At 38.7% G+C, this 23,597-nt stretch overlaps 2 protein-coding genes across 14 annotated transcripts in view; one reads left to right on the top strand and one right to left on the bottom strand.

Annotated features, from left to right (window-relative positions):
* Positions 1 to 13,628, top strand: part of ETNK2 (ethanolamine kinase 2) — a 36,804-nt gene extending 23,176 nt beyond the window's left edge. Inside the window, exons 3-8 of the mRNA XM_070745438.1 lie at positions 817 to 954; positions 1,390 to 1,538; positions 1,711 to 1,794; positions 8,685 to 8,878; positions 9,620 to 9,693; positions 11,810 to 13,628. Coding sequence (XP_070601539.1) covers positions 817 to 954; positions 1,390 to 1,538; positions 1,711 to 1,794; positions 8,685 to 8,878; positions 9,620 to 9,693; positions 11,810 to 11,882 — 712 coding nt within the window. The 3' untranslated portion in view covers positions 11,883 to 13,628. The remainder of the gene's footprint in view (positions 1 to 816; positions 955 to 1,389; positions 1,539 to 1,710; positions 1,795 to 8,684; positions 8,879 to 9,619; positions 9,694 to 11,809) is intronic.
* A 6,533-nt stretch (positions 13,629 to 20,161) lies between these two features.
* The window catches only part of SOX13 (SRY-box transcription factor 13), a 72,915-nt gene continuing 69,479 nt past the window's right edge, over positions 20,162 to 23,597 (bottom strand). For 12 of the 13 annotated variants that reach the window (XM_070745424.1, XM_070745429.1, XM_070745435.1 and 9 more), the window contains one exon: positions 20,162 to 23,595. In XM_070745424.1, coding sequence (XP_070601525.1) covers positions 23,316 to 23,595 — 280 coding nt within the window. In that variant the 3' untranslated portion in view covers positions 20,162 to 23,315. The remainder of the gene's footprint in view (positions 23,596 to 23,597) is intronic. The other variant, XM_070745436.1, reaches the window with a different exon arrangement.

Below are 23,597 nucleotides of genomic sequence, written 5' to 3'. Positions count from 1 at the left end.
AACCAGTGGAACGGCTTGCCTGCAGAGGTAGTGAACGCTCCAACACTAGTGACCTTCAAGAAAAGACTGGACTGCTAATGGACTAACATGATGTAGGGTATCCTGCACCAGCAGGGGGTTGGACTAGATGACCTGCAAAGTCCCTTCTAACTCTAATAATAAATAAATAAAATAAATTTGGGGAATGTTCTGGTAATGGATATTATAGAGCATCCACCTATCCAGCATATTAAGTAAGATATGTTGTCATCCTAGTTTCATCGGAACTGGGATACAGAAAGTAGAATACAATATTTGCTGATTTTTGTGGACCCATTTCAGTCATCAGAAAATGAATGAGATACATTAGTGTTTCTTTTTTTATATATGCTAAATTAGGGACCATTTTGAAGACAAACTGCTTACATAAACAAACATAAATTAATTCAGATCTGTCTGGGTTTTCCAAATTAGTACTGATGATGTTTCCTAGTTTGGTAATAAAACATTTGAAAGAAAACAACCAAGCTCAGAACCCCCATATTATCTTTTGTATGCAGTTCTAATTCATCTGTTGTGGTTTTAATTTGTACAACTCAAAGTAAGATACAGGACGTTAGTTTCTCCTGTTTTCTGTACAGTAGCCCATTGTCTTGGTCTAAGAGGAGCTGTCTTAAAGTCAGCCAGACATCTTCCAGGGATAAGGGACAGCTAAAGCTCCCAATCTCCCATGTCTTGTCCAGCACCTTAGACACTACACGAACCTGGCTCCCTATTTTGCTACAGTAAAAGTAGTATATTGCTCTTGAATTGTTCATTCTTTGTGATTTATTGTAGGCTAGTAGCCCAGGAGATGGCCAAAATGCACAGGATTCACACCAACGGGAGTCTACCGAAGCCTTGTCTTTGGCACAGATTGTACAAATACCTTAATATTGTGAAATCTGAGTTTGCCAAAAATGCATCAAATTCCAGGTAAAATAACTTTTTTTTAATAAAAAGCTACATTTGGAGTATAAGACGCACTCAACATTTCAGCCTCTTTTAAGCGGGAAAAAGGTGTGTTTTATACTCTGAAAAATACAGTAATTTTCATCTATGAAAATTTACTATTTTAAATATTTATTTGGCACATTCATATTTATATATTCCATAGATAATTACTATTTCCTAATTGGTGCCCGCAGCTAGAAAAAGTGAGCCTTGTCTCACAAATCTGACTAATTTTTTTTTAAAGACTCTAGCACAGTGTTTCTCAACCTTGGCAGTTTGAAGCTGGCTGGGGAATTCTGGGAGTTGAAGTCCACCCATCTTCAAACCGCCAAGGTTGAGAAACACTGCTCTAGCAATAAGAAATGTTTATTGTATGCCAGTGGACGTAGCATCACTTTGTTTTCTTCTTCTCAAAAGCTTCCTTCAGGAAATGCAGATTCCTAGCCTAGAGGTGTTAGAAGAAGAGATTCATTGGATGAAAGAACATCTCTCCCAGCTTCAGTCTCCAATCGTCTTCTGCCACAATGACCTTTTGAGCAAGAACATCATCTACAACAAAGCCGAAGGTTTGTTATCTTGTTGTCATACATGCATAATACTTGCAAACCAAGCACTGGTTGGTTAATTTTCAAACAGTATTCAAGATCAAAATGACAATTGCATATTGTTATTATTTTTCTTTTAGAAGAAACCTCTATAGAAATTAACTTGCAATGATTTCTGGCTTTACTTTTTCAGGTCATGTACGGTTCATAGATTATGAATATACTGGCTACAATTATCAAGCATATGACATTGGGAATCATTTTAATGAATTTGCAGGTGAGTGGATATCCTCCCCACCCACCCCGCCCGCATTTCCTACATTTGTAAAAGCAGGAAACATCTTGTTGTATCTATAATAATAATAATAATAATAATAATAATAATAATAATAATAATTATTATTATTATTATTATTATTATTATTATTATTATTATTATTATTATTATTATTATTATTTATTAGATTTGTATGCCGCCCCTCTCCGAAGACTCAATCTAACATTGAAATACATTATACAGTGGTACCTCTACCTACAAACGCCTCTACTTACGAATTTTTCTAGATAAGAACCAGGTGTTCAAGATTTTTTTGCCTCTTCTCAAGAACTATTTTCTACTTACAAACCCGAGTCTATGAAACTGTAACTGGAAAAGGCAGGAAGAAGCCTCCGTGGGGCCTCTCTATGAATCTCTTGGGAGAAAACAGGACTGGAAAAGGCAAAGAGAAGCCTCCGTGGGGCCTCTCAGGGAATCTCCTGGGAGGAAACAGGACTAGAAAAGGCGGGGAGAAGCCTTTGTGGGGCTTCTCTAGGAATCCCTTGGGAGGAAACAGGGCCGGAAAAAGTGGGAAGAAGCCTCCGTGGGGCCTCTCTAGGGATCTCCTGGGAGGAAACAGGGCTGGAAAAAGTGGGGAGAAGCCTCTGTGGGGCCTCTCTAGGAATCTCCTGGGAGGAAACAGGGTCTCCACCCTCTCTGTGGTTTCCCCAGTCACATGCATTATTTGCTTTTACATTGATTCCTATGGGAAAAATTGCTTCTTCTTACAAGCTTTTCTACTTAAGAACCTGGACACGAAATAAATTAAGTTCGTAAGTAGAGGTACCACTGTATATAACTTTTCTCCAATAGTAACAACAGCAATTCATTACTCGCAAAAGGCACTGCTCTTTAACCGGCTGCCAAGTAGCTGCAGATCACTCACTTTGCTGACTTATTATGCTCCAAGATGTGAGAGTTGTTTCTGGGCTACTAGTTCCACTGTTGCTTGCCAGCAGATTCAAAGAATGGAAGCTTGAATAATACTACAGTAATTCTTACATTTTGGAAAGTTTGCTTTAAATTACAAATTGCTGAAAAACAAGAATATCCATGATGATAAATGGCTTAGAGGAGTGATGGTGAACCTTTTTGGCACCGAGTGCCCGAAAGGGAGCACTTTGCATGCGCATGTGCTGGTCTGGGCCCCAACCAGGAAAAGGAGTTGCCCAGGGGGCATGCACACACTGAAAAAATTACTTCTGGTTTCTGGTGTGCAAGTCTTCCGGTTACTGCCGCACATGCGCACGCACCGATCAGCTGGTCAGAGTGCATGCTCACAGAACAACTCTTCCAGTTTCCGGCAGTGCTGCACGGACAAAAGCCAGCTGATCGATATGTGCACATGCACGCCAGAAACCTGGAAGAGGAATGGTCGATACATGCCAGGCTACATGGCTTTCACATTCATGTTGACTTGCGCATGCCAGGTAACATGGCTCCACATGCCACTTTGGGCATGCATGCCATAGGTTCGCCATCACTGGCTTAGAGAATCCATTGGAGTTAGGCAGCCAATAAATTTTAATAAATAAATAATAGTATCTTAAACAGCCATTTTAGGTCAGTGTAAGATTATTTCCTTGCCCTCATTCATTCATTCATTCATTCATTCATTCATTCGTTCGTTCGATTTTTTTAATGCCGCCTTTCTCCTTAGACTCATGGCGGCTTACAACATGTTAGCAATAGCACTTTTTAACAGAGCCAGCCTATTGCCCCCACAATCCGGGTCCTCATTTTACCCACCTCGGAAGGATGGAAGGCTGAGTCAACCTTGAGCTGGTGATGAGATTTGAACCGCTGACCTGCAGATCTAGCAGTCAGCTTTAGTGGCCTGCAGTACTGCACTCTACCCACTGCATCATCTCGGCTCTTTTTCCACCACCACCCCTCTCTTCAGCAATTTTGGTTTTAAGGATGGGTTTTAAAAACCTTTTCAAGAAACTGCATGTAATTACCCATTCTGTATTAATTCTCTGATGAATAGGGTGTTTTTTTTAAAAACCACCCACCAAGCCACGCCACACAGGAAATCACTGTATGGCTAATTAGGTTTGCTACCATCTCAGCATGTACCATATCTATTCCGTAAGGATCATGAAATCTAAGCTGGGTCAAACTGGTTTTTCAGATTTTTTAGAAGGAAAATGCAAAAGTTGTTAGAAAAGATTCGTGCAGTGTTTATTTTGTGATATTTATATGCCGCCCAACTCCATTGGCAGAACATGCCACTTCTTCAGAAGAAACTCTTGGTTGCATGGCTATTTGCTTCTTCTACACTAGGTGCTAGAACAGAATGGACATGATTGGAGAAGACAAACAAGCTTGCTCAGTGTGATAGTCTACTGCAGGGGTCCCCAAACTTGGCAAGTTTAAAACTTGTGGACTTCAACTCCCAGAATTCTCTAGCCAGCTACACTGGCTGGAGAATTCTGGGAGTTGAAGTCCACAAGTCTTAAAATTGCCAAGTTTGAAGATCTCTGGTCTACTGTCTGAAAACAGGGTTTTCTTTGATTTTGCTAAAGGACTTTCAACAAACCTTCTAAGACAGAGGTGGGTTTCACCAGGTTTTGAACAGTCCTGGAGAACTATTAGCGAAAAATTTGTGCAGTTCGGAAAACCAGTAAATACCACTTCTGACTGGCTCAGCCCCCGTCTATTCTTTGCCTACTGAGTCCCAGCTGATCGAGAGGAAATGGGGATTTTGCAGTATCCTTCTCCCAGGAGTGGGAAGGGGAATGGAGATTTTATAATATTCATCCTCTGTCATGCCCACCAAGCCACGCCACACCCACCAAGCCACACCCACAGAACTAGTAGTAAAAAAAATTAATCCCATCACTATTCTAAGATATATAGAATTTGGGGGCACTGTTTTGCACTGATTCCAGCAGCATTTGATTAAATGTTTCCAGAACGCAATGTTGGATATTGCTCGACTTCACAGCTGCCCCTCAGGACTTTATATTATCCTTTAAAAAGCAGAAATATCTGCTTAATGCCAGTGAAGAAGATAATTGACAGCTGTGTCTTATAATTAAACTTTGGCTGGACAATTCAGACTTGTCTTTTCTAGGAAAATTCTTAAACCTCTATCTGAAATCAGCAAGAAATTGGATGGGGAACAAAAGAAGCCTCATACCAGTCAAATATCCTTCAGTTGTTGCTTTTGACAATATATACTGAGGTACTGGCACTTAGCTTCCAATCCCTTGTTCCCTGTCAAGATGATTTTGAAAAGGATTTGGAAAATTCTTGTAGCATAATAGTGTAACAGATAACATTTTGTAGATGCTTTAGAAGTGTTCTGTCGGGCTCTCTGGTAGACTCCTCCCAAAAATTCACAGGTACAAATTTCAGACACACACGCGTTTGAAAATTCAAAGCAATGTTCTTTATAATGAAAATTCATTTAAACTAAGCCCTCTTTTTGTATAGCAAAGAGCACTCATCTCCAAACAAACTGTACAAGTCCCTTACAAGTTTGTACAAGTCCCTTATCAGTTCTGTGATACTTAGCTTGCAGCTGTGAGGCCATTCACAGTCCTTCTTCTTTCACAAAGTGAAACACACTTTGCTCTGGTTTAGTGTCAAAGCGGGGGGAAATCAGCACACAAAAGGTCAAGGTCAGTAAAGCAGGCATGAAACACAAGGATCAGATAATCCTCCACAATGGCCAGACCCACAGGCTGCTATTTATAGCAGCCTCACTAATTACCACAGCTCCACCCAACCACAGGTGGCCTCATTTTCTTTTATAATAATCTCTCAGTTGTTGCTGCCTATGCATCGCTCTCCGCATGCGTGGCTGTATCATTAACTCTTGTTCCGAATCCAAGGAGGAGCTAGATAATTGATCTCCTTCTGCGCTGTCTGCCACACTCTCCTCCTCCCTGTCACTCATGTCTTCTTGGTCAGAGGAGCCTTCATCATCAGATTCCACCGGGGGGGGGGGGCAAAACCGGCCTGCAGCATCTGGATGTCTCCCCCACATCCACAGTCCTTGGGGCAGGAGCTGGGCCAGAGCTAACCGCAACAAGAAGCTATTTATTACCAGGCTTAGAACAGTTATTCCCATTCTAATGCTTACTAAGTTCAGTTCAAGGTTGCTCTTTTAGATCTATAAATGGCTTGAGCCAGAATATTTCAAAGCCTGTTTCCTCCCTTGTGAGACCATTTATAATCTATAACATATATCAGGAATCCTGAAAGAAAGGCTAGGGTGGTGGATGTAGTATGTAGCAGGGGTGGGTTCTAAACAGGGGTGGGATAGCGAAAATGGAGCTCCCCCCAGAGGATCCAATTTGCACTGAAAGAAGTTGAAAGAAAATGCAGGGCATCCTGCATAAGCCATGACCACAGTGTGGTAGTAAACATTTTGGTAGCCCTTCGCTGGTTCTAAATATTTTTACTACCAGTTCTGTGGCCATGACTTATTTTGTTGGTGTGGTTTAATGATCATGTAATTGTAGGTGTGGCTTAATAGTCATGTGACTGGGTAGGCATGGCTTCCTGGTCATGTGACTGGGTGAATGTAGCTTCCTGGTCATGTGACTCGGCAGGCATGGTTTCATGGTCATATGACTGGGTGGGAGTAGCTGGGTGATGATGTGACTGGATGGGTTATTTTGTCTCTTTTTCTTTCTTGTCTCTCTTTCTCTTTCTTAATACCCTATATGAGCCCTGCTGATTGATATAAATGGATTTTATTCATATGTATCTTCATGTGATCTGCTACCTCTGGTATAAGAAGTATGCCAGCAAAGGATTTAGAAGCCTTAGATACTTTCACAATTGAATGGTTAATATCATGGAGGTAATAAAATAATAAATAATAAAATAATAATAAAAAACAATGCAGGAGGCATATTAAATCATTTGAGATTTTTTTGATAATTTAGGTGCTATTGTCAGTATCCTCATTTCAAGATTATTTTTGAAATCTTAAAAAAATCAATGTTCAACTTAGTTATGGCTTGTTTAAGGATTAGAATACTATCCATTATGATCATAAAAGCATTCTGACAGATGGATTTTTAATATTTCCAATCCAGTCCAATGCAGATTCCACTCAAAGTTTGGATTAATTACACAATGAATTTCAATTGTTCAATTGATACCATTTTGTGCATTTTTTTTTTAAAGGATAGTTATGCTCTAATAAATATACAAATATTTTTTTTTTCTGGAAAGGATTGTTCCAGATATATAGTTTTAATTCAGGGTTGGGTTCTGGCTTACCTTGCTGCCAGTTTGCTTCCTCCCATGCAGCACGGGCTCCTAGAAATTCTATATGAACCCTATACAGATAGTCCTTGACTTACGACTGCAATTGAGCCCAACATTTATGTTGTTAAGGGAGACATATGTTGTGGGTTTTGTCCTATTTTATGACCTATCTTGTCACAGTTGTTAAGTGAATCACCACAATAGATAAGTTAATAACTCAATTGTTAAATGAATCTGGCTTCCCCATTGAAGGTCACAAAAGGGGATCACGTGACCTTGGGGCTCAGTAACAGTCATAAGTATGAAACAACAGATTATCCATTAGACGACTTCTCTCAGTATTTACTTGTTCCCATTCTCAACCTCTTAAATCTCTCTCCTTGATTCCATCAATCAAATTCCTTCAGTTTGCTCAAATAACGACAGAAACCATAAGAGAAGCCCTTCCTTCTACAAACTTATTTTTCCTTCTTCTGCTATAACCTTATTGCCTGCAATTCCTTATTAACCCTGCTCCTATGCTATATGACCCAAAATGAAATTTGAGATCCTGTAGATTATTTGTCGTGCGGATCTGAAACTTGTGATTAATTGACTTTTCCTCATTTGAGGGATTCTTACGATGAGTGTGGGGTTTTTTCTGTTTTGTTTACTTTTTGCTACATGCTGTGTTCTGTTGGGCTCTCTGGTAGACTCCTCCCAAAAATTCACAGGTACAAATTTCAGACACACACACGTTTGAAAATTCAAAACAATGTTCTTTATGATGAAAATTCACTTAAACTAAGCCCTCTTTTTGTATAGCAAAGAGCCCTCATCTCCAAACAAACTGGTAGTTTGTACAAGTCCCTTATCAGTTCTGTGATACTTATCTTGCAGCTGTGAGGCAATTCACAGTCCTTCTTCTTTCACAAAGTGAAACACACTTTGCTCTGGTTTAGTTTCAAAGCGGGGGGAAAATCAGCACACAAAAGGTCAAAGTCAGTAAAGCAGGCACAAAACACAAGGATCAGATAATCCTCCACAATGGCCAAACCCACAGGCTGCTATTTATAGCAGCCTCCCTAATTACCACAGCCCCACCCAACCACAGGTGGCCTCATTTTCTTTGATAATAATCTCTCAGTTGTTGTTGCCTATGCATCGCTCTCCGCATGCGTGGCTGTATCATTAACTCTTGTTCTGAATCCAAGGAGGAGCTACATAATTGATCTCCTTCTGAGCTGTCTACCACACTCTCCTCCTCCCTGTCACTCATGTCTTCTTGGTCAGAGGAGCCTTCATCATCAGATTCCACCGGGGGCAAAACAGGCCTGCAGCATGTGGATGTCTCCCCCACATCCACAGTCCTTGGGGCAGGAGCTGGGCCAGAGCTAACCACAACATGCTGATTGTTACATTTCGTTACACCCAAAACAGTATAAGTATATAGTAAATGCAAACACAACAGCAGGGTTAATGTACAACAACAATAAAGCAATGCATTGGGGTATACAAATCTTAAAATCAATCCAAACTTCCCATCAGTCTGGCTAAATTTAAGCCTAGGTATTTACTGGACTCGGTTTAACCCTTTTCCATCCAGTCTGATCGAGTCCTCTCGCCTTCTCTGCTCCCAGGGCTCAATGAAGTCAACTACAGCTTATATCCGTGCAAGGAAGTCCAGCTGCAATGGCTGAGGTACTACCTGCAGTCTTACAAGAAACTCGGTCCAGAGGACCAGGGAGAAGGAAACAAAAGCAGAGGAGGGAGCGGAGCGGTGTGTGAAGAAGAACTGGAGAGTCTCTATGTGCAAGTGAACCAGTTTGCTTTGGTGAGTATTTGCAAAATGATCGAAGGGTGGATAAAACAAGAGAGACTATTGCATGCTCTGAAAAATGAGGCCGCCCAAGTCACATTAACCCAATGGCCATTTTTTATATTTGTAGTAATTTATTAATTAAAAAGAAGGCCACAGCACCGTACTAATTGTTTTCTAATCTCTCTTCATCCCTTCATCTATTAGCTCTTCCCAGGGTTCTGTAACTATTTATTCTACCCTGTGTAGCCTAAGCCCAAGCCAACAAATTTGTTTGCCTAAGAGTGGAGACTGGTACTATAAAAGTCAGCTTCTACTTGCATTGATCTATGTATTATTCCCTGTCATTTTTCCCTGTTTAATTTAGATCAGGATAAGATTTTGAAGAACGTCAAAGCCACATGGCCACAAATTTAGGTGGACCCAGTTCAGATATTTTTGTGCTATAGTGGTTCACCCTTCTCAGGACTCTGTTCATTCTGTAGTGGTTTTTAGCTTGTTCCCTTATCACAGTTCTATGTATTCCCAAGTTTCCCAAATATTAACTGTTGCTTTGCCTTTCTGTCCTAGGATTTTTTCCTCCCTGCCTCCCTCCCCACTTGTAAATAACTTACTCTGCAGGTACCAAATGCAATGAAAACTCCTTGGATGTGTGCAAGTGCATACTTTCACTCATATAGGGTTAAGTTGTTACATATTAACATGTCCACTCAAACTTCTCAAAGGCGCCTTTCTTATTTTGTTGACTTTTCTCAGGCTTCCCATTTTCTGTGGGCTTGCTGGGGCCTGATCCAAGCCCAATTCTCTACAATAGACTTTAATTTTGCCAGGTGAGTCATTTCTACTTGCGCTGACAGGATACAAACAAGATGCTAGTGGTTTGTTTGTTTGTTTGTCTGCCCAGAATGGGGGAGGGAGGTGGAGATGCCAGTGACATTTAGTCTGCTATGTTGGTTCAGAATCCTGATCATCATAAAATGTTCTGGTTGCAGTCATATAAGACTTACCTGAGAGCACCTGTGACATTTACTTACATAAAAGTAATGTGAGAACCTTGCAATGATTTAAAGTCTTGATTAGCCTGTTTACCTTATCATTCTAGCAACAGAAGTGGGAGTTTCCAGGTTTCCAGCTTGGTTAGAGTTTAAGCTACTACTAGTATTAAACTAGTAGTTAAATACTCAGCCTTTCTGAGTCCTTTTTGGAGTGACCAGCATACATACATACATACATACATACAAACAAACAAACAATTAATCTCTCATTCTAGAAATTAAACACATTTAGTGTTAATGACCTGTCAGTTCTATGCCATCCAAAAATTTGTGCTTTTTAATGAGTTTCGTGATGGTTGCCTTTTTTCATGAGTTTTAAGGCAATGATTAAAATATTTTGAAGCTTAATGACATTTTGATTTTCAAAGGTGAGCTGGAGAAACTTACACTACATTGTGGTAAGACACCTAAAATCTCAATGCATTATGAGAAAAAAATGAACTAACAAATAACTTTTTGAAAATATTGGTGAAGAATCAGTTTTAATAGAAGTTCCTGATTCTTCCCTTGATATCATTCAACCTTCTGTCTCACATATCTCCTAACTATGGGCTTCATATTATAATCCTTACGATGGTTGATTAAATGTAGATGAAATGAAGAGAAAGATAAAATGAAACCAAACGTATAAATGAATAACCTGCGTTGCTTTCTTTCATATGGTCCTCCGTTAACTTGTGACCCATTGGACAACTGTTCGTTTCAGATTTCCTGCAATTTTTGCAAGTTTACATGTACATTCCCAATCACCTATATTACTCGTAGGTAAAAGTGATCTTAGGATGTGGCCTTTATCTTTTTTTCTTATTACTGTACTTAGTTGATAATGCTCTTAAGCCCATCCTGAAATCAAAAGTGAGGTCGAAATGTTTGAGATAAGCATTCAAAGAATGTCTATAGTGAGTCTCAATCATTCAGCCATTTGGAACCCTTTTCAAGTCCTAGCTTAATATTTTCATTGTGACACATTATTATTGCTGATGATAATTTTACAACTGCATGTAAAATTATCCTATTATGAGCATCATGTGTGGATTATCAAAATAAGCATGTTTATAAAAACTGTAAGAATGATATAAAGGTATGATAAGTATCAGTGTATGAATTCAATGTTGAAGTACTGTAAGATGTATGTGAGAAAACAGACACTGAATTGAAAGGATATCTGCATATATTTATGTATGTATGTATGTATGTATGTATGTATGTATGTATGTATGTATGTATGTATATATTTATTTATTGTATATACAGTATAGTGCTCAAAAAAATAAAGGGAACACTCAAATAATACATCCTAGATCTGAATAAATGAAATATTCTCATTGAATACTTTGTTCTGTACAAAGTTGAATGTGCACAAGAGCATGTGAAATTGATTGTCAATTGGTGTTGCTTCCTAAGTGGACAGTTTGATTTCACAGAAGTTTGATTTATTTGGAATTATATTCTGTTGTTTAAGTGCCCTTTATTTTTTGACCTGTGTGTGTGTGTGCGTACGTACGTACATACATACATACATACATACATACATACATACATACATACATACATACATTAAAAAAAAACATGTAACCCTTCTCTGGTACAGAGCTGAAGGGATTGGATACTGTAGCCTAGAGGTTAATTCTCTGCCTTACAAGGCAAAGGCTGCAAGTTCAAGTCGCAGTGAGGGTACGGTTGGCTGATGAGGCCAGAACAAGGCTGAAATAGATCTAGCCTATTCTCCCTTAATTTTCAAATTCAGCAAAAACATGTGACACTCACACATACACACAGCATATTTTTCCATTTGTAGGAATCCAATAGCACCACATACTACAAAATGAATGTGGACAAAATGTTCCTAATATTATACATAACAAATGTTTATCTTTTTGTTGCTGTGCAGGTACGCAGACATAAGATTTAAGCAGTACTTTAAAACAAAACCTGTGGTGACTTCCCTTCAAATGTCCAAGTGAGGTTGAAGTCCAAAGAGTCTTCTGGTTCTCAAGATTCCACTCTTATTTTCTCTGGTGCAGAGCACCTGCCACCCTCTCCTCCTGCAGTGCTGAGTGGTCAGACACCACGAAACAGGGCTGGGAAAGAAAAGCACACCTTCCATAAAGCCAAAAAATTCAACAAAACCCCTGAACTTGGCTGCTCCATGTTGGTTTCAGAAGGTGATGTTATGACGTGGCTGATGGCAAGAGTTTCTGGGGCACGTACAGGAAAGATACAAGGGTTTCTGGGCTTATTGTGTGGGTGGCCAATAGGGGAGAAGGTTTTCTTAGAGATTTACATAGCCTTGAAGGTTATTGCTGGATGACACTTTTGTTCCTTGGCCAGAAGAAAGAAAACTAACAAGAGTTTTATTTTTGTTTTTAAAGAACACAGGATTATGGTCTTTTGGTTTGTGAGAATGGAAGAGAAACAATAGCTTCTCTTTACAACACTGAAAGAATCCATTTTGAAATTTGCTCCACTCCCTACATGTGTGGGTGGAGAGAAAATCCATGACTTAAAAGATTTAAGACCCTGAAGGTGGAATAAATATTCCCACATGCATCCGTTCTAAAATATGGAACATTTAGGCTCAGGAAAAATCCCAATCCTTAAAGAGCTATTACAACTTTGGTCAAGCTTTGAGCTGATGGCCTCCCTGAACTATTGACTGGCAACAGAGAGCTCTGTCCTGAAAATTGTATTAGACATGCTGGGCAATTTCAACACCTATATTCTGAAAGTCATAAACAATGTAGGCAACCTCAGATTATGTCTGCGTATAATTCACAGTGCCACTTTGAAGAGAGCAGATGTTACTACCTAAAACCTAATGTGATGAAAGCACAAAAGATAGAGTACTTTTGTAAAGAATAGATGTACCAAATTTATGCTATACTCCATTATTGTAATGACCATATGTGAAAGTGGTTTGCCCGCCTCTCCCCACCACAAAATTGCATCCTGTTTCAAATGGTACTAAGATGATTGCATTTCCATTCACGTGTTGATTTTCCCATAGTCTTCTGTAATATTACATTGTGCCATTCAGTATTCTGAGAAGGTGAATTCCATAAAACTTAAACATTTTAATAACACAATATACAAGTAGAAAAGTGTAATTCATGTCGATGTAGTGCAGAAAAAAGAAAGCACACCAATAAAACCTGTTAACAAGGTTTTTATCCAGGTTTACTACCTGCTCACCAACTTAGTGCAGCTTTTTGCCACCTGGACACATCCAGCAGTTTCAGATAGTAACTCCAAAATTACCAGCCTTCCTCTGGCTAAGAAATCTGGTATTCAAAGACCTGTTTCATCTAAAGATGGCTAAATTGAAGCTATTTCAGTCATACAGCAAAGAGGGAAACCCTTATGACTGCATTGGTATAAATGATGACGTAGACACCTTGTATATAAATTTTATACCCAGATTGTGGAATAGGAAACTAGAATCAACCTGAATATCCTTTATGAGTTGCAAAGAGCTCACACTGTTATGGTGCTTTATCTTCAAGACAGTCATTTGAGTTCCTTTGGTTAAAGGGCCACGTTTACACATACCCCTATAGGTTTGCCAGTCAAAAGTAGATTGACATTTCTGCATTACCCTATGACTGGATAAAACTGAAGAGTGAAGGCATAATGGCAAGGAAACTGTTGGTATCAGTTCTTGGGTCTCTTAGGCACTGTAATCAATATAAAACATGTCATTTTACACTCTGGATTTTCTTTTATCCACATTTTCTATCAAATGGGTTTTTATTTTACTCAGCAAACAATTGCTAGATTTTAAAACAGATGACCTCTCAGTTCCTATGATGTCTGTTCGGCTTAGTTATGAACTTAAATTATCGAATGTTCACTGGATTTGTACTTTGGAGCAAAGTTGGAAACAATAAGCCTCCCGCAGGCTTGTAATTGCAATGCTATTATAATTAATTTCCTAGAATCTGATTTCCTGTAGTTTCCTCATAGTAGGATAGCTAGCGCAGAATTGCTATCAAGGGGGGGCATTTAGTATCCTTAGGAAAGGTGACAGTCAAGCCAGTATTTGCCAGATGCTTTGCATTTACTTCCATAAACTGCAGCCCATGTTCCTGGTGGTAAAATATTATGGAATTGTAGTCCAAAATATCCAATCAACAGAAGACTACCTTATTCTTGTGTTAGACATGTATGTGCTTGGATAGTATTTACTTCCTTTCCCCTTTATAGAAATGCTTTATTTTTTAAAAAAATTAGTTACCCTTTGAACAGTTGGATAAAAAACAGTTGTATGTTTACATTCTCTGCATTTCTGATCCAGCCATTGACCTCAATTCATTATCTCTTTTCAGCCCTTCTGTATTGCCTTCCTTTAAAAAAAAACCATTCCATTCAATCACTGTCTTGGTCTTCCCTCTTTTCTCAGCCCATTCACCCTTCATGTTTATTGTGTATGTATGTGTGTGAGATTTGATCCTCATTCATTCTATGACCAAGCCATCTTCACATACTTCTTTTGCAATGTCTATTTACTTTTCTGTGCACTCATTCTATATTCTGTGTTTGACTTCACATATATTTTAAGCACCCCATTCCTAGGGCATTCAACTCACTTTTATATTTCTCTTGACCTACCCAATTTCCACATCTGTGTCACAAATTGAGCAGGATACAACCAACCTTTCTTGCTTCTTTTGACAAGCATGGAGTCTTCACAGCAGACCATGCTCACTGTCTTTTCATCGCATTTGTACACCTTAACATTTCTTTTTCCAGTTTTGCATCTGTAGTGAAGAATCTAATAAGACCAGTTCACCCATCTGTGGTGTTTTAACTGTGTAACTGTAACATGTAACTTGCAATCATTCGCTCCATTTTTATTATCAAGAATAACAACCTTGGTCTTTATTGCACTTGTGTTCTGATAACTACCAGTCCCCCCAAATGGATAGTAGAAAGCAGGACAGCTTTTTAATTATAGAGTATCCCTAAGCATTATAAACATGTCCTCCATATTGAGTTAAGGATATGAAACAACTAAAGTACCCTGTTTCCCCCAAAATAAGACATCCCCTGATAATAAACCCAATTGGGCTTTTGAGTGCATGGCAATAAAGCCAAGTGCTTATTTCAGGATTCAAAAAAATGTAAGACATGGTCTTATTTAGGGGAAAACACCGTAGTTCTTTGATGTTTCCTGTTTATAAATGTAGCTATTTATTGTTGTTAGGTAAATAATAGTTACACAACTGATCTTGTGAAAATTGGCCAAACCCTATGTTTTATTGTAGCACCACACCACTGGTGGTTTGAAATCCTTCAAGTGAATTTGATTTCAACTCCCAATAGCCAGTTTAGGCAATGCATTATAGGAGGTTTATACAGAAACAGGTGTAATTTGTGACTGTAAATACAGATGAAAAAAAAAAGATCTTGGGCATGGTCACTTCTTATGACAATCATTATTATGAACAAAGTCCATGAACTTCTGCCTTCTCAGTACTTCTGATCTCCTATGCTATAATGGGACTGACATCTGTTTATATCTAATCCTTCCAAATAATGGGGATGTTGTAGGATAAAATGGATTAATTGGATGGATTTAATGAGCAGGATCAGCAGAGTACAGATGTGGCAAAAGGATCAAGAATGGCAAAAATCATCTTACTTGCTTGGAAAACAAAACACATGACTTCATTGTTATGCTTCTACCCCTCTTAGAAAACACTTCCCCATCCTTCTTCCCGTTCTTAATTGATAGGACCTCTTTGGTCACTTTTTTTGCAGGACTTTTCCTTTAAAGGTGCTTACTTTGCTTGTTCTTACCAATGGCCCTCTCATTAAAAAGTCTGCTTTCCCCACTTCTTCCTTCCCTCCATCTCTCTTGCAAGCAAGATGCTGACTTCTGAATAAACCTGAAACTACAAGAAGACATTAGAACTTTCAGGCTCAGAAAGTTCCTGCCAAGAATTGCCCCAGGGCAAAAAGACCAATAGCTGAATTTCCTTGACCTCTGATGTAGCAGAAACATAGCCCTTCTCTGGGCAAAAGTATTCTGATGGGCCTCCAGAGGGCATCAAAGAGTAACAAATTCATCCTTTCTTTTATAATGGCTAGCTGCAAAGGGCTGCTTATGAACCATTTTCCTTCTTCCCTGCAGTAACAGCTTTTCTACCCTAGGCAATTTTTATGACATTGTAATTTTGTGGGTTTTTTTTTTTTTAAGGAGCAGGATGTCATTGTCAGCAGCCTTTCTGATGATTCTGAATGACCCCTGGTTGGGCAGCTTATTTAGATTGAGGTGGAGCTAAAAAGTGAGTTAAATACTAGGGAAAAGGCTTCATCAGGAGTGTATGGTGGGAAAAAAGATTAGACTCAGACTGGAAAGTTTAAGAAGTTCACGCGAAGTGTAGTGTAGTGTGTAGTTAGATTATCATGTCAAGGTGAAGAACCTGTAATCCTCTATATACCATCTGTCCTTCGTTGGAAGGGCAGGAAAAATTCATAAGTTGTGCTATTTTTTTTGCCTTTCAAGATTATTATGTTGGGTGATATGTAAAGCTTATCAATCATATTTAGAAGCTTTCTGGGTACAAGGACCTCAGTGGAGGAAATTCTTAGAAGTGACAGTACAAAAAATGTTAAAAGCCAATCTCAGAATGACCCATGATTGTCCTGACTACAGTCCTTGTAGGAATGGCCAGATAATATCTGTTCCTTCCATCCAACCAAGAATGGAGCACAGAAATGGGATCTTGAGCAGCAACATCTCCCTCTCTGCCTCTACCTTTCTCTTTGCTGTCTTCGTTCTTAAGGAGGAAAAAAAGCAAATGAAAAGTCTCTATATATGTTACGATTCACAAGCAAGGGAGGTGATGGAAATTGAGAGCCGTGGAATTGGTTCAACAGCAGACAAAGAGTTTGCCCATTTGAACTCTGACTTCAAAATGCAAATGTTTTTATTTGAAATTCTAGATAACCAATCTGCCCTTTTTCAGAAATAATGTACTCTATAGAAATTGGAGCCAGGGTTTCGATTGCTGCAGCACTATAAAGAGTACCAAAGCCCACTGGAGTAGTCAAAAATTACATCATTTCTCATCTTCTGAGCAAGTAGGGGGCTTAAGGTGTCTTTGACAACTCAACCCATCAGACCAAGATGGAACCCGCTGTCAGGATCTACGTTGCATTCTTTGCATAGCCTGTTATGAAAAAGCAATAATTTCAAATCAAAGATTAGCTTCTTTTTTTTTCCAAACTAGTACATCCTGGATATTTGTGTGGAAGCTAAAATGTTTTTTAAACGCTCAGTTGCTCAGAACATTTTTGGCAAGCTAATTTTCGCAAGATCATATCATATACTAGGGAGAATTTAAGAATAACAATAGGATGTTTTAGGAAATAAGTGAACTTACATATACAGCAAGGATATTTCAACCATCCTCTTTACTTCAGAGAAATTCACAATCATACTGCATTGTCATGTTCTCAATGAGGTCTCTCATTGTGTGATGTCATAGTGAGGTGAAAGCTTCTGAGGGAATTTAGATCTACCTAAAAACAGTAAAACACTTTTTTTCTCCTCAAGATTAAAGTATATGGAGTATGTCAGTATGAAATAGAAATTTCTGTAGATAATTGTGCTCTTAAAACTATCACAGCATACCAGCAAACTGTTAAAAAGGCCTGAAGACGGATATAGTAATTGGCCTTATCTTAGAGGCATCACGAAGATCCCAACACACCATATTGATGTGTGTTGATGTACATCTCTACTTGTCATATAGTCAGAGTCAAGCAATTTATGAAGTTTTACAGCTTGATTTATGTACCATGAAAAACTGATTTCATGGTCTAAATAGTTATCTGAACACAAACAGGATTGCAGTATGGGTGACATTGTGTATGTAGTGTTGTGTATTTGAAAGAGAAATCTAATTGCGTCGTTGTGTGATGTAGTTACTGTTTGAAATATATGACTCCTTTGAAACTTTAGGGGTTTTCAAAACCATTGCTTTCTGTGGTGCTTGTCTGCCTTGAGAGCAAAACAGTTGAGAAAACTGAGGTAACAGGGTAAACACCAACAAAGGTATCTTTAATATGGGTAGAGCTTTCCTAGTTCATGCAAAACCACCAAGCAATGAACTGGTTAGGCTAAACTTTCAAGCATTTGTCTACATCTCTTAGTTGGTTACTTCACAGTGACTTATTATTTTTTTAAATGTGCAGATGCCAGCACATCTCTCTTTGTATGTCACACCACTAATTTTCCTATTAGCAATTTTCATGTACTCCGTTCCATGTACATAAACCATACAAGATTTTTCTGTATTATGATAGTTGCTGACAATACTGAATGAACTATGTGTTCCTACAGGTACACGTCAAATCGGTGGACTTTGTTTCTTGAAAGACAAAAACACCAAGTGTCTCTTTTTATCTATAAAGCCAATGTTAAAATTAAAAACTGGAGGGAAGATGTTTTATTTTTGTGTAATCACCTATTCATATTATGCAGTTTATTGTCCTTGGTTAAATCAGTAGCTAAATTAGGCTGGGAGCTGTGCTTCAGCAGCAACAGAAGAATCCCAAATTCTCTACCCTTGCTGTCGTCTGCCCCAATACCTATTCTACACAAATAGTAGCATTTCTTGGCTTGATTTGGAAGAGGTAGGAAGAACTACCAGCTACTAACCAAATACCTGGGACACAATCATACTACATATCTGGGCCAATGATCAAGACAGATCCCTGTCTCGCTCAAGAGATTTTGCAATATCATTCACCTGCTCAAGGTCATTTCGGTCAGACAATTGCAATCTTTCAAAGCAGCCAGAACATAAGTCCATGGATCCGTACTGCATAGTGCCCCACAGCACAGAGGCATTCTTATTCCAAAGCCACTAATGATCAAGATGACACAGCCAACTATCTCTGTCATGTTAGTTTTTGAACGACTGCCAACATACATACCGTGAGGTTGTTGAGGCTTATGACGGCTGCAGTAACTCTTATCCTACACTGATGGATTGCAGTATCTGATTGGCAGAGCAATAAAAGAGGGCCCCAAATGGTCTGCTATAGCAAAGAAAATATTGTAGATCTTGTGAGATGAACCTGTCCCATTTGAAGTAGCTTGGAACAAAAAATCTTGAACATCAGGAAGACAAAATGAAGTACCCCGATCTGGTATTTTTTAATCTCGATTGAAATTAATCACAAATGGCTTTCTAAAAGACCATTTGTTTAAAAAGAACTATTTTAATACTCATAAAAATTATGGTACCTCTACTTAGCGCCTCTACTTAAGAACTTTTCTAGATAAGAATCGGGTGTTTTTTTGTCTCTTCTTAAGAACCATTTTCTACTTAAGAACCCGAGCCCGGAAAGAATTCCATGGAAATTTGAGAGCGGCATGAAGGCCCAGCCAGTTTCCTGCCATTCTCCTTGGGTTTCTCTCTATGGCATAGTGTAGGGGAGTCAGCCTCGTGCCAGGTGTATGGGAGGCGTGTGCTTCTCTTCACCGCCTCAGAGTCCCCCCCCCCCCTTTAAAGCCTTAAACTTAAAGTTTTGGATTGTTTTTGATTCCCCTCATCTCACCTTCCTTCGTCAGCGACTGTCCTTCTCCTCTTCCTCCTCCTCCCACCCAAATTCCGAGCTTTTATTTCTTTCCTAATGGGTTTGCACGCATTATTTGCTTTTACATTGATTCCTATGGGGAAAAAATCGCTTCTACTTACAAACTTTTCTATTTAAGAACCTGGTCACGGAACGAATTAAGCTTAAGTAGAGGTACCACTGTATCTTGATGAAAAGATTTCAGAAATATATTTTTCATCCCATAGATAATAGACTTGAGATTCCGAAGATGTTAAACACATTAGTTCGAACAAGGATGATAATGCATCATCATACAGATGGAGGGAATGGTAAACATTAATGGCATTATCATTGTAAAAGACTGTAGTATATACTTTCAAGGAAATAAGCCCCTTTAAGAACAGTGGAATTTACTACCTCATAAATACATGATAGACTGATGTTAAGCTTCAATCCTACAAAAACCTACCTGGAAGTAAATCTTATTAAACTTCCTGGGAGTTTCTTCCAAGTAAATTTGCAAAAAACTGCATCAACATTTCAGAGCAAGTCTATCATAGTGTACCTTCTCCATTTTACATCTCCACAGCCTTTAACTATTGTTTAAAGGAACAGGCACAATGGATTAGGTGGCAAAGTGAATTTTACAAAACTAGAATTAGCACAGATCTCTGTTCCAAAACATCTTTATTGTACCAAGAAAAAGAAAACCCTTTATAAACAAGAGTGTTGAAATATACAGGTTAAGTTACTAATCTTATTAACAAAATAAAGCTCTATCTATATGTACAGACTTTTTAAAACAAAACAAAAAATAAAAGCAGCAGCCAATTGCTAGAGCACGATGGAAAGGGAAAGGATTCTGAAAAACTGAAGGAATGGGAAACAATATAGATTCATCTATTTTGATGCTCTCTGGATGCTAGACTATAACTCCATGATGCTTGCCAAAAAAGCCCATTAAGATGTTGGAAGTGATGGCAGTTGTAATCTAACATATCTAAAGGGTACAGGGATTTTTTAAAAAATAAGTGTAACTCATTCTCACGTTGCTTATTACCCATGAATTAAGTGACCCACTTCCTCTCTAGAAGATATAATTCCATTTTCCTCTTTTTAAGTTAGAATAAAGGAAAATAAATTGGGCAGGTGCAAGTAGTTTTAACTTTAGTTAGGGACATAAGTCGTACATGTGACAAAATGATAAAAGCTGTCATGAAAGAATACTAGACAAATTTTGTTTCTCATAAAGAAAAGCCGAACTCCAAATTATATCGATACACCTCAGGTGCAGTGTCTTACAGTGACACTAAACTGATGACACTACACAGACTAAGATCAAATTTCAAAGTGACAACTATTCTGTTGCAAGAAAAATCATGCTTTACATACTCGGCATGAAACTTCTATCAACTTCAGATTTGCATTACGTTTTGGCAGACATGTGAAGGACCACACTCCTAAAGATAGTTAGATCAAACCAATATTCAGTCATCTATAAGGAATGAAATGGGTGCAAAAATCCTCTGTAAAATGTAAGGTATGTATCTCATTCTGAATCATTTCCCAGTTATCAATAATGCAAAAAATAATGATGTTTTGCCAATATCTATTTGTACTAGAAGAATGCAAAAGAGATGCTTTTTGTAATATTGGACTAAGGGTGACTCCAAACACTGTATGGTAGTATCAATCCTTACTTTTCTGCCATAAATGATAAATAGGCTTGCAATTTACCATCTCTACATGCGCACATACTGTTATTGTACTCCATGTTGCAGTGGACATGATACAAATCATGTGGGCAATGCTAAATTTCTTCTATGCTCTCATATCTGGTTTCGAAGAGTGTTATATTAACAACTTGGTCACCTTAACACAAAAGGGAAACCCTGTCAAAAAATGAAGAATGACATGTTTAAGAACTCCCAATTTAGTTCCTCAGTGATGTTACAGTTTCTGACAGTAGAAAATAAAAGATTCCCATGCTGAGATTTAAATCCAATGGAAGTATACAAAAATATTTAAAGGACTATCTAAAAGAGACAGGGGAAAGATATGTAAAATAATGTATGCAAATGTACACAATTCATACATCAGAGACCTAACTGTGTGTGCATGTGTCTAACATGACCCTGTACATCCTCTGTGCCTGTCTCATCACCATGCTTTCCATGTACTGAAGCTAGCCACTGGTTATCATTAACCAAGAACACTTTGCTAATTTAAACCAGAGCAAGACTGCTGCTTTCACTAATGCCATTAAAGGATAAAGAGTAAGGAGGAAAGAAGCCACTCCAACACATTATACACTCAACTTGGATGATCTGAGCCTGATAAGCAAACAAGTACTTATACTGCAAACTATATTGAGTTCAATGTAGGGAAAACATGAATTTACCAATATACTGAAGCCTACTAGAGGCTCAATAAACCAGAATGATGAAAGTGGACAAACCTCTTGAAAGTTGCTGAATTATAGCATCATCTTCCCACAGAACAACTGGAATGACACAGGCTTCCTACCCTGTATTACAGCATTGTTAGACTAATTAAATAAAAGTATCCATTTAAAATAATTCCTATTTCCTTCATAGCAGATGCTTCAGAATAGTTTCTCCAAGCAGGTGCCCTTCACATGATGCCTATATGTTGTATTAATTCCCATTATGCACCTTTTGTGCTCTAGTGGGTGGGCATGAAAGAGCTATTATCCTCATAGAAAACAATTTTGGAAACATTGCTTCAGAAACTTCACATTTTATCCCTTAAACATCAAGCTTTCTATTGTTATGGGACGTCCTCTTCTCCCCTGTGTACTGAACACTGGCAAGCAAACAAGGGTAGGAGGGGAACAGGCCATGGCTTAATTTATAAGTTGGACCAAGGCTGCCAAGGGTAAAGAGGGCCCTTCGAGACCTTGGTTGCTATTCATTCATGTCCAGAGCTAAAAATGGCTCCATGGGAATTTATTGGCAGGGCCAGTGGGAATTGAACAAAACAAACACAGGACAAAATGAAGTTGGAGTGAGGAAAAAAGCAGAAGTAGTTGAAATCCGGAATGAAGGGGGAATAAGTGTTCCACCCAGATGTTTCATTTCAGGAAAGTGAAAAGGCTTCCCAAATGTTGGTTGAATGCTAGTGATTGGGTGGCTAATAAAAGCTGGTGCAGCTGGCCAGGTTGTAAACAGGTGAGCTCTCTGTTTGGCTGTTGGTAAAGTAAGCTTTTATATCAGCTTTATGGGAAAAGTGAAAAAGTCAGAGGAAATGAAAAAGAGACTCAGCTACAGAGCATTTGCCCCTAACTCCAACACAACTGAACACTACACAAAAGATAGACACAGTTGCAATTGGAAGGAGGAAGATTTTTCTAGCCAAACTTTCATATCTGGAAACATAGCACTTAATATTGAGTTGCTAGAAAGATGGGTTCAAAGATTAGATTGTGAAATCTGCTGCTCGGTATTTCTATCTCATGGTTCATCCCTTAATGATTCCATAATATCTTTCTCTCCTTAACTTCAGTGAAGATTTGGGATATTTTTAGCAGATTTACCAGATTTGTTACAATAGTCATAGTCAATTCATATGCAATTTCCTTGGGGTAAATTCAGCAGGTTAAAGACAAAATTCCTCCCTTTCCACAGAAGATAAATGGGTGGGCAATAAACTCTACCAATATCACAGATGGTGGCATAAAGAATTGTTCCTCTGCTCCATGTCTTTAACAAGCTCCCTCCTCGTCTCTTCCAATGTCATTAATTGTTCCAGGTTAGAATAGGACAAAGGCTTGTCCATATTTTTCATATTTGCTTCTTGTGACATTAGTCAGTGAGAACCACTAGCTCGCTATCACTCTTCTCCTCGCCCTCAGAATCCTCATCTTCACTGTAGTGGTACATCTCCCCATCGGGCATTGAATGACTGTCCTCTGTCCCATCCCCTTCTTCTGGCTTCAGACTACATGTGTTCACTATGACTGGCATGTTTGGTTCCATGCCATGGGACAAGTAGTGATCCATCAGTGGTGGAGCCAGCTGAATCCCAACTGATCGCTGGTACATGAGATCCGAAGAGGAAGGTGGCATCTGGCTGCTTTGGGGCCT

This window comes from Erythrolamprus reginae, chromosome 3 (assembly GCF_031021105.1).
Source record: "Erythrolamprus reginae isolate rEryReg1 chromosome 3, rEryReg1.hap1, whole genome shotgun sequence".
NCBI classification, from domain to species: domain Eukaryota; kingdom Metazoa; phylum Chordata; class Lepidosauria; order Squamata; family Dipsadidae; genus Erythrolamprus; species Erythrolamprus reginae.
The sequence above is the reverse complement of the archived record's forward strand: the minus strand, read 5'-3'. Positions and strand labels throughout refer to the sequence as shown.